Raw genomic sequence first — 13,691 nt, forward strand, 5'->3', positions numbered from 1 at the left:
TCTTTGATTCGTTCAAAAAAAAAAAAACCTACTCTGTTTCGGTTCACTGTGGGAATTTCTCCAACCAAGAATTGTCAATCTATCTTCATGCTTGGAAGTCTATTTTCTTCAGTTGGAACTTCTTCCTGTATGTCTGAATCTTCTCCTCCATGGCAGTGACTTCTTTTTTTTTGATAAATCCATGGTGGTTACTGGTGAAGTGGACTGTGGAAAGCTCGTCAGAGTAATTCGATGGCCGCCCGAGTCTTCCGTGACAACGTGAGCCGTTGGATCTAAACCCAACGGCAGGAATTCGAATGTGTTAGGGGCTTTAGGGCTATGAAAACATGCGACGCTGACAAGGCAGACAAACCCCACCCCAAGCACGCGAGCCGCCGACTCCACCAGAGAGACGGCGGGAACGCGCTGGCGACGAACCCAGGCGGCCGGGGTGCCTAGCTCGCCGGTTCTTTACGCCTTCTCCCAATTTCTTGGGATCAACGCCCTGCAAGTACACGGCGAGTTTTGCCCCCTTCGGCTGCCACTCCGTCCTTTCGCAGCCTGCCGCCGGCGCCATGCTGTATATCGTGGGCCTCGGCCTCGGCGACGAGCGCGACATCACGGTGCGGGGGCTCGACGCCGTCCGCAGCTGCTCCAAGGTATACATGGAGGCATACACCTCCCTCCTCTCCCTCGGCCTCGACCCGGCCGCGCTCGCCAACCTGGTGCGTCTCCCTTCTCTTGTCCGCCCACCTCCTGTTCGAGCAAATGCTCACGCGGCTCGTTCGGAGCTGTTGCTCACAGGCGTCCTCGCTTTCTCGTGTTTTGCGCGTCCAGGAGAAGCTGTACGGGAAGGAGATAACGGTCGCCGATCGGGAGATGGTGGAGGAGCGCGTGGACCAGGTGCTGAACGAGGCTGCAGACACCGACGTCGCCTTCCTTGTTGTCGGTGACCCGTTCGGGTAATGATTGTTTAGCCTCTTTCCCGTTTTTGAGTTAGCTGTGCGAAGGTGTCTGTAGATGGCATAAGTTCCGGGTACGCGTGACGGAACTCAGTGTGCTGTTGTTGAGTTGGTGGCCATGAACATGAGGAACTCAGGGTTGTATTTTAGCTTTGTGAGTTGAATTTTATTCTCTTTTTATCATCTGGATTCTGGATGAGATTTTCAGGGCAACTACACATACTGATCTGGTTGTTCGTGCCAAGAAAATGGGGGTAGAGGTGAAGGTGATCCACAATGCATCTGTCATGAATGCAATTGGAGTTTGTGGGCTGCAACTTTACCGCTATGGAGAGACTATCTCAATACCATTCTTCACAGACGAATGGAGACCAGATAGTTTCTATGAGAAGATTCAGAACAATCGCAAGCTTGGGCTGCACACACTTTGCCTGCTTGGTTCGTGATTCTTGCTTGACCTTTCAGCATTGTCTATATTCTTTGTTATCATGGAATAGGCAAGTGATCATTAATTTATTGCCATAGGTAACGTGTCTTATAGTTAAACTATAGTGCATGATATACTGACATTAACTAGACACTGATTATTGCAAGCAAATACAATGAATGTTCAAACTATTAGACTGCCACAGAGTTAAGATATAGTTTTGTTCAGACCCTAATCTATGTTATTTGAAGCCAAGATCTTTCTCATCATGTTCATTTCCACTTTTAAATGATATGCATTAAACCAAAGCATGGATAGCAGAAGTTGTTTTTCTTCATGTTGTACCATGTTCCTAATACTACTAGGGTCTTGGTTCGTTGCTATCATACTCAAGATAGCTGATTTAGTGTACTGTTCGATGCAGATATCCGTGTTAAGGAGCCAACATGGGAATCTTTAGCCAGGTAAATTAGCATCCTTTGCTGGCTTTAAATTCTGATTCTCAATACCTTGCAGTGCAGAATTGCAACATCTGGTAGTTTGACACTGAAAATGTCCTGTTACTAACATTCCTTTTCTCTCTCAACTTGCACCTGCTCACTGTTCAGTTTGATGCAAGCAGCTCTCAGTAGCTGTGCTTAATATTTACAATGGATAGATGATGATAGATCCATCTTTTCCTATATATTTATGCAGAGGAAAGAAAGTCTATGAACCACCAAGATTCATGACTGTAAACACTGCAATAAGTCAGCTTTTTGAGGTGGAGGAAGCGCGTGGAGGATCTGGTAGACTATCTGAACTTCTTTTGAGGAGCTGCCTTTCTTTGAAAAATCATTTTGTGTCAAACAATAGCTACTTATGCTTATTGAAGTTAGGACAGTCTTTCTTCGGATTTTTTTTTTAAAAAAAAATCTTGAATCTTGATCTACTATAGATGTCGCTAGTTTTTTTTTTCATTGTTCAAGTGCTTCATATATGAACCATCTAGTCTTACTATGATATCAGATTTAAAGATCATTTTCTTCCAGCATATGGCAGGGATACATTGTGCATAGGAGTGGCGCGACTTGGAAGTAATGATCAGAAGATCGTTGCTGGGCCTATGGAGAAGCTACTAGATGTTGATTTTGGCCCACCCCTTCACTGCCTGATCATAGTGGGAGAGACTCATCCTTTGGAAGAAGAGATGCTAGAGTTTTACATGATCAAGTAGTGACATACACACCCTACACTTTGCACAAGTTCTTCTCATGTGAGTTTTCACATCTTGTATTGACAAAGGGAATGTTTAGACTTTTTTCTTTGGCTGCATTGTTGAAAATGCTTGTAGCAATTTGGATGTAGAACTCCCGGAAGTGGTATTGAGGTTTAGTGCAGTATGCGACTGGGTGTACTAGCGGTTTACATCTCACATACTCCTTGTGTAAAACAAATGGTGAAATGTACCAGAAGTTTACATCTCCGAACCTTGTTTGAAATCTTCTTGTGGACGCAGGTCGCATCCATGTAAGGATCAGTTTGAAAAGGAACTTTTCTTGTACAGGATTGCTATTGGACAACCGCATGTTTCACCGAGCCCCAACAACCGATTTTTGGACCGTAGATTTCCTTCCCCTGCCGTAGGCGCGCCGTGGATCCTCCTCTCCTCCTCCGATTCCTCACCTTTCCGGGAAATCACCTCAGCACAGCACCGCCCCCGGCGGACGGATCCGGATCATCACTGACTCCTCGAGGCACCGCGCACGAGATCCGTGGCGGAAGGGCCGGAGCACCCCAGCGCAGCTGCGCCCCGGGCAGCCGGGAACCGGCTCATGTGTTCCTCCGAGCGCGGCGCACGAGATCCGGGTGTACGTGTACCCTGCCGCGGAAGAGCTGACGCATGCATGGACGGCGGCGACGATGCTGCTGGCGGAGGCGCCGGTCAAGAAGCCCCGCGCAAGGGCGGCACGAGCGCGACCACGTAACTTGTTCGTGCTGCTACTCGTCTCGTCTTGTTCGTCGTCTCCCGTTCACATATTGTTCATAATTTGTATTTTTTTCTGAAATTTATGAAAAATAATTTGACATATATTTTTCTGATATCTGGAATCCATAGAAAAAAAAATTAAAAATTTTGGCATGTATTTGTTTGAAATATGCAATTATCTCCAAATTACATTAGTATGTCCAATAAATTATACTTAAGTAATCATTGTAAATATAGTAATAAGACAGTGTAAATATAGTTATAAGATAGTGTAAGTGTATGGAAAAAATCTAGTTGTTGGGAGAGGCTAAAACAACCGGTTGTTAATTGGACAGATTCTTATACACTTCTTGTAAGATAAAGGGTGACGGAACATTTCCAGAACCAGGATAGTAGCTGTTGTTGTGCCATGCCATGTGTTCTTACATCATGGATTCATGGTGCATTATCACCTACATTTGCGATTCAAGTTCCATTGTCTTACATCGAATGACCCAACATTTGAACCCTTCTGGTAAGAAAGTTGAACAAACAAAAGAATTGTATCTTCACAAAGGAGGAACCACCGATGGACGGCATTGTCGGGTGTTGCATCGCTTCACAACTTGAAAGGCAAGGTTCAGCGGACTGGGGTGTAGTGCTCCATCTGCAGCTGGTGCAGCGCTGCCTCGGAGCCGAAGCTGTGGTGGCCGGGCGACCTCCGCGAGCGAGACCTCACGGGCGTCATGGGGCTCTTGGCCGCCACCCGCGGCGACCGCTGCGCGACGGGCGGCCTTGTGGACCTGGCGAAGCCCATGTCGCTGGCGACGGAGGGGATGGGCGACATGGACGGGATCGGCGAGAGCAGTCGGTCGGCGAACGGGAAGCAGTGCTCGGAGTATGCGTCGGAGTAGGCGGTGGCGGAGCGCTCCTTGGGCGTGCTCATGGACCTGAACTTGGCCTTGGCGGACGCGGTGGAGGCCATGTACCCCGGGAACGGCGCCGGCGCCGGCGAGCACGCCGCCGCCGCCGCGTCGTCGTAGTAGCAGTCCCCCCTCCCCGGCGTGCGCCGCGGCCGGGTGAAGGACCGGCGGGCCGAGCAGCCGAGCCGGTCGACGGCGTCGTCGCCCTTGTTGGCGGCGCCAGCGCCTTCCCCCCTGGTGGTGCTGCTGGTGTAGGGGGACTGGTGCGCGACGGGGACGTCCTTGTCGAAGGGGGGCTGCGAGCCGACCCACTCCTCCAGCCAGCTCCAGCGCTGGTTCAGCGTGTCCACCTCGTCCCTGGACATGACGGAGGGCGGCCGCCGGAGGCCGAGGCCCAGCTTCTCGTTGTGCAGGGAGGCGTACTGCAGCGCGCGCACGCGCTTGAGCGCGGCCTCCTCCTTGCTCCTCGTCATGGCGCTCATCTCTTCCTTGGAGAAGATGCTGCTGTCCCACCCCTTGTTGCTCGCCTGCTGCTGCTGCTGCTCCTGCTCCTGCACGGGGCCAGACGAATCATCAGCCAGTCAGTTAGTCAGTGTCAGTCACAAAAGTCATTCTTCCCCTGCCGAGCAAAGAGCACCGGCGTGCAGGCCGCCGTGCCACCTCAGGTGGACTGTTGGATAAACCCTACGTGTTCCACACCACACCACACCAGCACCACCATAGCAGTAGGCAGTAGCAGCGAGGACTGACTGGCGCGATCACGCAGACGCAGCAGCAGCACTGCACCTGCACTGCTGGACCTACTCCGGACGCATCGAAACAAACAGGCCCCCCCCCCCCCCCTCGCCAACACCAACGACGAATGGAATCACCGCACACCACACGCGCATGTGCCGGCGCGCGTGATCGATCGGCCAGCAGTCACCTCGCCCGCCCGCCCGCTCGCCGGGCATGTGCGGCGCCAATCATTTCGCGTGTTCCGTTCATCCGTGCCGCAAGGCGAGAGTGACTTACGTGGACGGCGGCGGCGGCGGCAAAAAGCTCCCTGCCGCGCCGCAGCAGCTGGGCGTCGTCGTCCGCCGCCTGGTGCTGGTCGACGCCGCCGGCCCTGGACCGGAGCCGGGCCTGGATCCTCATGAGGGACTCGAGGCCGCGCAGCGTGGCCGCCGTCTGCCGCCGCACCGCCTGCCCGCGGATCAGCGCCTGCAGCCGCACCAGGCCCTTGAGCGCCCGCAGCGCCCGCCGAGCCTGCGTTTTCCGGCAGAGTCACCAGGGTCACTCAGTCAGCGACATGAACCCAAAAGGATGGCGAAATGCTCCCATTCGCAAACAGTTAACAAAAAAACGCATCAATTTATTAATGCAAGAACAAAAAATCTGCATTTTTGGACGGAATCTGCATTTTTTGGACGGCTGACGACGTACCAGGTATCCGCGGTAAGCCGACTGGATGGCGACGGCGGCGTGCTCCTGCTCCTGCACCTGCCGGGGCAAGGGTGCCACCGGCGGTGGCTGGCCGGTGAGGCGGACCACGTGGGCGGCGGCGTGCGCGGCGGCGACAGCGGCCTCGGCGGCCGCCGCTGTGGCGAGGGCGACGGCCACGGCGTGCTTGCTCTGCTCGTCCTCCGCCTGCCTGATCTGGTCCGCGCCCGCGGGCGCCGCCGGCGGGAGCGCGAACGACCGCTGCGCCCGCAGCTTACCCGGTAGCCACCGCTTGCTCTTCGCCTTCTGCGCAAAAGCAAGAACCGATTCATCCACCATTGCCATGGATACCGCTCGCGATCGAGAAATAAAATCAATAAAAAGATCGCAGAGGCTAAGGAGATTGCGACAGGAGGCGTGGTCGAACCTTGTCGGCTGGCTTGGGCGTGGGTTTGGGGTCAGAGGAGGTGAAGAGCCGCCTGATGCGCTCGAACCAGCTCCTCCTCCAACTCTTCTCCTTGTCCATGTCGCCGACCGAGCGAGCGAAACCCGAGAGCGGCTGCACTACACTCTCTCTAGGCTGCACGGAGCGACGAATATCTGAATCAAATAAAAACACAGCGTCATCCGCATTGCCTGAAATGCAGAGGGAAAAGAACCAAAAAAAAAAAAAAAAACAGGGAATCAACAGGTGGTGGTTCACACCACACGTCTGAGTCGCAAGATCCACGGAAATATGGACTGGAAGTGTGGCGGTGGCAGGACGGGACGGCACTTCGCCGGAGACGCAATCCACTGTCCGCGTCCGCGCAAACCAAGAAACCCAAAAGGGATTTCTGTTCTTTGTACTTAAACAAAACAAAACAAAAAGATGAAGAGGGCTGCACTGGATTCAGGATCGCTAGCTAGCTATTGCCCTCGTCAGACGCCAGTGATCAGAGGACTCCAATAAAAAAATGACGATCAAATCCAAACGTGATGAAGTAGGCTGCTGCTGCTCGTTCTCCGAAACGAGAGGAAAACAGTCAGGCAGCAAGGCCGTCCGGGGGGAGGAGATGGATGGAACTGCTGGAAAGCCACGACGAAAGGTGAAGAGATCGCCACCGGGGAGGGAGAGGGAGGACAGGAAGAGGCCGAAATCCATGGAGTACCTGTTGTCTGGGCTCTGGGGGGATCCAAGAGCGCTGTTGCGCTCTCGCCCCTCGCGGCGCTAGCTGGACATCCTGAGGACACGGCGAGGGCGGGAGCGAGAGCGACGCTGGTATTGGGGAGTCCGGAGTCACGACGCGGTGTCGCGCTCACGCTCGCCACGCCTTCAGTGGGAAGAAGCCAGCAGATGATGCTGGCTCTGGCTCCCCATCTGAGACGAGCGAGGCACGAGAGAGAGAGAGAGAGAGAGAGAGAGAGAGAGAGCGGACTGAGGACCACGGCCGCGCCCAGTTTATATATGGATGGATGGCACATCTGCAGAGAGGATGAGCCCTGGAGATGAGGCAACACGCGAGACGTCCGCCCTTGGCCTTCCGCAATGCGCAATGTCTGCTCGCGCTTGTTCAGTGGGCCGCCCCGCCCGCCGTACGGGGAAAGAATACGAGAATACAGGTGCGCGTATTAATGGCCGACCAATAGCAGTCGTAGTAGTAAATAAATATAGATAAATTTTATTTTTTGATCGAGGAATTCAATGGGCGCATCGAATTCCAGCATATGCAAAGGTTTTTTCGACAGGTGACGTCACTCTATCTCTCTCTCTCTCTCTTTAAAACTTCTCTCTTGGCCAACGCAGGGAGCATTTGCATCGGTACTAGAAAGTAGAAACAAACCGGGGCCGCTAGTAAGTCTAGTGTTTTAGTGTTTGATACATGTATGATACTTATAAACTAAAAAATAACTAATAGCATAGATTACGACTACTTTACAAGATAATTTTTTTAGCTTAATTAGTCCATGATTTGACAATGTAGTGCTACAGTAACATTGTGCTAATGACAGATTAGTTAGGCTTATTAAATTCGTCTCGCGGATTTCGAGGACTTCTATAATTTATTTTATTATTACTATACGAACATTCTCATGTGAGACACTCCTAAACTTTAGCATCTTCTTTAAAAACGAAGTGAAAGCAGGTAAAAAAAAGGCTGGGGCTACGGGACACGGCGAATGCAGTGCAGTGCCTGAAAGTCGTTGCGTTGCGTTGCATTGCAGGCGCACTGGCGCTGCATGGGAGATCCGATCACTAAAGCCGGGAGGCACTCGCTTTCCTGAGTGCATCCGTGCACATGTCGCGCGGCACTCAGCAGTCAGCATGCACCCAGATTTGTGCAGAATATGATCACAAAATACGGAGTACTGGCGTACAAAGCTAGGAGTAGTGGGAATGTAGGATGGAGCGTCGATCCGCAGCCAAACGGAACGGACTGCGAGAACAAGGAAGGAGTCGACATGATGGGGGTGGGGGGGGGGCACCTCAATAAAAGCGAGGCATCCGCGTCTGCCGCACCGCATCCATGTCCAGGAAAAGTGCCAATTTGACTCGCTTTCCGCGGGACAAATCTGGGCCTTCAGATCCAATCCCGCGCCATGCTGCATGAGCAGGCGGGCAAGCAATAATGGCATCGACCATGTGGCAGGCAGGCAAATGGCCATGCTCCTTACACTCAGCAGCAGGAGAACCACGGCACGGACCGCAGAGAAATGAAATCGTCAGATGACCACAGCACAGCCTCCTTTCACTTTCACTTCACACCTCACACCCCCTGTTCTTGCACTGACAAAGCTTAACCGGTCGGCCACAGCCTTCCTCGACCACTGATCTTGGCTTATAGTCATACACTGTTATAGTACGTACGGAGTACAACGAAAGAGTTGAGATCAGAGCAGTAAACGGAAGTGAACAACGGTGACATTGCATAATCAGGCCGATTTGTTTGCTATTACAGTAATACTTGTTAGGTGCTGATCTGCAGTAGTACTGATTACTGCCGAAATGGATAGGCCATTCAGTGGTTGGACAGCCCACATAAGGCAGCTAAGCCAGTCCACAAACAAGGCTCCATCGCACACATGCACCACTGTCCACTGATCAACCGGTGCCTTATCTCCTTACCTTCCCTGTTCAGAACTTGACATGCACATGCTACGCATCCGACTTGTGATGTGGGCAATCATCGGCATGTGTGGGCCTCCCACAAACATCCTCGCAAACATGTTGCAGACCCTGCTGCTCTCTGTCAGCCCACTTGTGATGTGGGCAATCATCGGCATGTCCCTGCCGAATATTCTGGAGCCCAAACTGTACCGGTCAGCACTGCAGTGAACTGTGAAGCGGATCCACTAAAGTGTGGTAAATTAGGATGGTCTGTCTCCAAGATCCTATGCCAAACTCTAGTTGACTGAACTTAACTGGGAAATACTTTATAAACTCCCTCTCGAGATCTTAACTTCACCCCATTTGGCCATTTGATAGCTGTACGAGTACTGCAGTGTCTCGGGACAACAAGAAGACTGGTGCTAGCAAGTGGCAGAAAACCAAGTGGTGTTTGATTATGAAAAACCAAGTGGTGCTTGATTATGACTCACAATCCAAACAGACCGGCTTGTGAACCAGATTTTAACAGTATCTAGGGTCTCAGACTGTGGCAATCCCATAATCCATCTCCCTGTAATTTCTCCACAACTTCTAAGGGCAGTTAGATAACCTCTTCCTGAACAAACTCTGAAGCAGCAACATGATCAGCCTTTCCATCGTCAGGCATCGTACTTGTGTAGTTGTGTCACGTGAGAATGGTATCTGTGATTGTCGGCACGAAAATGTGTCGACACAAGCCAGAAAGATCTGCTTAGGATGATTCCGAAGATCCGCTTGGCTTCAACGTAGGGTTAACCGATCATACGAATTCCTCCTGAGGCGTGTCAGTCAATTTAATCTGCAATTGACAAGGAGAGAAAGTTTATTAATAATTTAAAGTGGAACATGCCGGTCTTTGCCTAGATAGTTCCAAGTGTGTCGTTTCGGGAGCAGTCAGACAAGAAAATCGACTAAATAGTCGATACGCACAGAAATCGGCTGTTACAGGCTGTTACGGACAGTAAAGCTTATGGATCGCGATTGATTTTATGTTGATAAATACAATATCCGCAGATATAAATGAGATCATCAGCTAGGTGGATATTACTAGTGTGAATCGTTGAGCCGATGAATCTAATCAAGAAAGGATATAACATGCAAACGAATCAACTGTCTAATACAAATGGACCTACAAACGCTCTGAATCTAATCTATCACCATCAACAGTGAGGTTCGACCGGATCGATGGCAGCTATGATGATAATAACAAACTAAAACCGAAGAATCTGTAAAACCATCTATACTTCGACAGGCTTTCCGAAAGACATGCTATACGTAAAGGCTCAAGCGAATCGACTGAAATAGCCGATTCAGATAAAAAGGGACTACAACGTGTGAACAATCGACTATTTCACATGGATAAACCCACGGACTCATCAGACTTAACCTACTATCTCTAACAGTGGGGTTCGATCGGATCGATGCAGTCGTGATAAAGACAACAAATCAAACCTTTAAAGTGCACAAATCTATTCACGCTTAACAGAATCATGGACGCACACTGTAGGCGTTAAAGTATAGGCGATCGGCTATTTAGCCGATGTAGGCATAGCAAACAGTTAAGGTCATGCCTGATCGAAAACAAACCTACCAACTAACGTCCTCCAATCTACAGTGCTATCAGTGGGGATTGACTGGATCATTGCAGCCATAATAGCGAACAATAGACCAGATTCAACTAGCCAACAAACCTCTTTAAGATCATACGTGCCTTAACCGCGTACTATGCACGGTCAAGATCGAAATAGAATAGCTGATGAAACATAACCCGTCGCTCAAAGTAAGAAACATCGTGTTGTAATAAAACAAACAATAGACTAAAAGGATATGAGGCCGATCTAGATCGATCTCGACCGGATAGATTGATGTTGCTGCAAACTAATAGCAATAAGAACATCAACAAGATCGGTAACTTAATGAATCTACCCGAAGGATGCCACCCTTAGGTAGAGCCGATAACTTGACCTTAATCTGGTTCGAGCAGTGGAGGTCGACCGGATCGATGCAGTCGTACTTGAACTAGATAAGAGTCGATAACTAGCTTATACTAGAGTTCGCAGTGGAGGTCAACCGGATCGATGCAGCCATACAAATGGAAGTATAAGCCATGACGGTACTTATAGACAAGCCGAAGATCGGTTGGACCGATGCAGCCCTGCTTGTTGAAGAACTCGCTAGGAACTACTCTACTCCTACTCCTAAGGGTTGGCACAGAGCCGAAAAAAGTAAATTGTATTTGATTGATTGGATTATGTCTGTTACAATAGCTGGGTGTTTATATTTATACCCTGGCCTGCTAAGAGTCCTAAACGAACACGACTAGATAACAAAAAGAAATATAGATACATGGACTCTAATTTTCCTTATGCAGAGTCCTTGCTGATGAAGCTTCCTTGTTTGATACGTGTCCCTCAAATAATATTTTCTGTCTGGCTCGTAAATACCCCTTAATTAGAAGACTTTCTTGCTTTTGACGTCATCGGCTGATCTCTTCCTTTTCAGGATAAGCTTACCAAATTTTGGTGTAAACACAGGCCCCCCTAGTTCAGAGTATGAATTTTCATGCTTCGGACTATTTTGATCCAATAATCTCCTTTCCCGAGTCAGCGACATTTGATTGCAATATTTGGCTTTGATGACTTACTTGAGTTGACTGTTCATCTGCTTTAGCCGATTAAGAGCTGGCCCCTGAGTTTATAACTATAATCGGCTATCAAATCACTGGTAAGGAGCTGAAGAATTCACCGATAGCAATATTACCTTATTCCAAGCCTCACCTATACATGTGAACTTTGAAGTGTCTATCACACCATCTTGGGTGGTTGAAAGGTCCTAATGGCTAGAGGGGGGTGAATAGCCTATTAAAAATTTCTACAACAACACTTAACAAACGGGTTAGACAATTATGAGGTAAAGCAAGTGTTGCGCTAGCCTACTAAAAATGCAAGCCACCTACCATAATTCTAGTTTATATAGTTTCTATCCACACAATAACTATGTCACTACACTAAGTTAGTGTGCTCTCAAAGGCTAACTAACGAGCCACACTAACCAAACTAACAAGCTCTCACAACTAGCTACACTAAAGAACTTGATAACTAGTTTGCGGTAATGTAAAGAGAGTGAGCAAGATGGTTATACCGCCAAGTCAAGGAGTGAACCAATCAATCACAAGAATGAATACCAATGAAGACCAATCACCTCGGAATCAAATGATGACACAATGATTTTTTTACCGAGGTTCACTTGCTTGCCGGCAAGCTAGTCCTCGTTGTGGTGATTCACTCACTTGGAGGTTCACGCGCTAATTGGCATCACACGCCAAACCCTCAATAGGGTGATGCACAACCAACACAAGATAAGGATCATACAAGCCATGAGCAATTCACTAGAGTATATTTTGGCTCTCCACCGAGGAAAGATCAAGAACCCCTCATGATCACCATGATCTGAGCCAGAGACAATCACCAACCTCCACTCGATGATCCTTGCTGCTCCAAACCATCTAGATGGTGGTAACCACCAAGAGTAACAAGCGAATCCCGCAGTGAAATACGAACAACAAGTGCCTCTAGATGCAAACACTCAAGCAATGCACTCGGATTCACTCCCAATCTCACAAAGATGATGAATCTATGATGGAGATAAGTGGGAGGGGTTTGACTAAGCTCACAAGGTTGCTATGTCAATGCAAATGTCCAAGAGAGTGAGCTAGAGCCGGCCATGGGGCTTAAATAGAAGCCCCCCACGAAATAGAGCCATTGTACCCCTTTACTGGGCACTGCTCGGGGTGACCGGACGCTCTAGTCAGATCGACCGGATGCAGGACCCTAGTGTCTGGTCGCCCGATGCTTGCCACATGTCATCGGCTTCAAACGCTGATCGCCCAATCTCAACGGTCATTAGTACATTTAAGTAGTGACCGAACGCGCTGCTCAAAGTGACCGGACGTAGGACCCCAGCGTCCGGTCATTTCCAGTAAGGTTCCAGAGGCGAAAATTCGCTACCGAACACGTCTAGTCGGTCACGATCGGACGTAGCACCAGCGTCCGGTCCTTTCTCTTCTTCTCTGTGCTGCCACGTTAGTGGGATCGAACGCACCCCACCAACGTTCGATCATGAAGTGACCCAGCGTCTAGTCGAAGACCGACCCCAACATCTTCACTGCTTCTACTGACCGGACGCTCTGGTCCAGTTGAGACCAGCGGCTGGTGCACTCTGTGAAATCCTATCTTTTCTATACAGGGCATAGGTGGCACCGTCAGACTATCTACACTCTACGGGCGGACACTCCGCCGGTGAAGTTTCTAACCCTTGCTCAAATGTGCCAATCACCAAGTGTATCACCTTGTGCACACGTGTTAGCATATTTTCACAAATGTTTTCAAGGGTGTTAGCACTCCACTAAATCCTAAATGCATATGCAATGAGTTAGAGCATCTAGTGACACTTTGATAACCATATTTCGATATGAGTTTCACCCCTCTTAATAGTATGACTATCGATCCTAAATGTGATCACACTCACTAAGTGTCTCGATCACCAAAACAAAAAGCTCCTATCGCTTATACCTTTGCCTTGAGCCTTTTGTTTTTCTCTTTCTTCTTTTCAAGTCCAAGCACTTGATCATCACCATGGCATCACCATCATCATGTCATGATCTTCATTTGCTTCACCACTTAGAATATGCTACCTATCTCATGATCACTTTGATAAACTAGGTTAGCACTTAGGGTTTCATCAATTCACCAAAACCAAACTAGAGCTTTCAGTGGTTGAAGAATGGAACAGATTAGAATCCAGTCATCCTCACTTCTCCTGCTCAGAAAACTTGGGTTTTTTGAAAGATTTTTAAATTAAAACATAGCTTTGCTCCCCAAATGATTCTCTCAGATCGCCCAAT

General features: G+C 49.4%; 2 protein-coding genes across 3 annotated transcripts; one reads left to right on the top strand and one right to left on the bottom strand.

Moving 5' to 3' along the window:
• Positions 1-299: 299 nt before the first annotated feature.
• On the top strand, positions 300-3,365 carry LOC136539850 (probable diphthine methyl ester synthase). The gene is made up of 6 exons (XM_066531845.1): positions 300-704; positions 817-941; positions 1,150-1,379; positions 1,793-1,832; positions 2,065-2,156; positions 2,400-3,365. Exons 1-6 carry the CDS (start codon positions 555-557, stop codon positions 2,582-2,584), a joined length of 822 nt encoding a protein of 273 aa, XP_066387942.1. The 5' UTR covers positions 300-554; the 3' UTR covers positions 2,585-3,365.
• A 285-nt stretch (positions 3,366-3,650) lies between these two features.
• Positions 3,651-7,062, bottom strand: LOC136539851 (protein IQ-DOMAIN 3-like). 2 transcript variants are annotated; one of them, XM_066531847.1, is made up of 5 exons: positions 6,813-7,062; positions 6,089-6,241; positions 5,665-5,967; positions 5,254-5,487; positions 3,651-4,790 (listed from the first exon to the last, which is right to left on the bottom strand). In XM_066531847.1, exons 2-5 carry the CDS (start codon positions 6,185-6,187, stop codon positions 3,957-3,959), a joined length of 1,470 nt encoding a protein of 489 aa, XP_066387944.1. In that variant the 5' UTR covers positions 6,188-6,241; positions 6,813-7,062; the 3' UTR covers positions 3,651-3,956. The 2 variants fall into 2 exon arrangements, with proteins under 2 accessions (XP_066387944.1, XP_066387943.1); XM_066531846.1 differs by having other exon boundaries at positions 6,089-6,261.
• Between the last annotated feature and the right edge of the window lie 6,629 nt (positions 7,063-13,691).

The sequence above is a fragment of the Miscanthus floridulus genome, chromosome 2, assembly GCF_019320115.1.
Source record: "Miscanthus floridulus cultivar M001 chromosome 2, ASM1932011v1, whole genome shotgun sequence".
Lineage (NCBI taxonomy): Eukaryota > Viridiplantae > Streptophyta > Magnoliopsida > Poales > Poaceae > Miscanthus > Miscanthus floridulus.

What these genes read in the sequence shown, in the direction of transcription:
- LOC136539850 (XM_066531845.1), top strand. Translation starts at nt 555, where the DNA reads ATGCTGTATATCGTGGGCCTCGGCCTCGGCGACGAGCGCGACATCACG. An exon ending in GCACACACTTTGCCTGCTTG is followed by an intron (nt 1,380 to 1,792) that starts GTTCGTGATTCT and finishes TGTTCGATGCAG; the next exon opens with ATATCCGTGTTAAGGAGCCA. An exon ending in GGAAGCGCGTGGAGGATCTG is followed by an intron (nt 2,157 to 2,399) that starts GTAGACTATCTG and finishes ATTTTCTTCCAG; the next exon opens with CATATGGCAGGGATACATTG.
- LOC136539851 (XM_066531847.1), bottom strand. Translation starts at nt 6,187, where the DNA reads ATGGACAAGGAGAAGAGTTGGAGGAGGAGCTGGTTCGAGCGCATCAGG. An exon ending in CGCCCAAGCCAGCCGACAAG is followed by an intron (nt 5,968 to 6,088) that starts GTTCGACCACGC and finishes GCTTTTGCGCAG; the next exon opens with AAGGCGAAGAGCAAGCGGTG. An exon ending in CCGCCGCCGCCGCCGTCCAC is followed by an intron (nt 4,791 to 5,253) that starts GTAAGTCACTCT and finishes GGCCCCGTGCAG; the next exon opens with GAGCAGGAGCAGCAGCAGCA.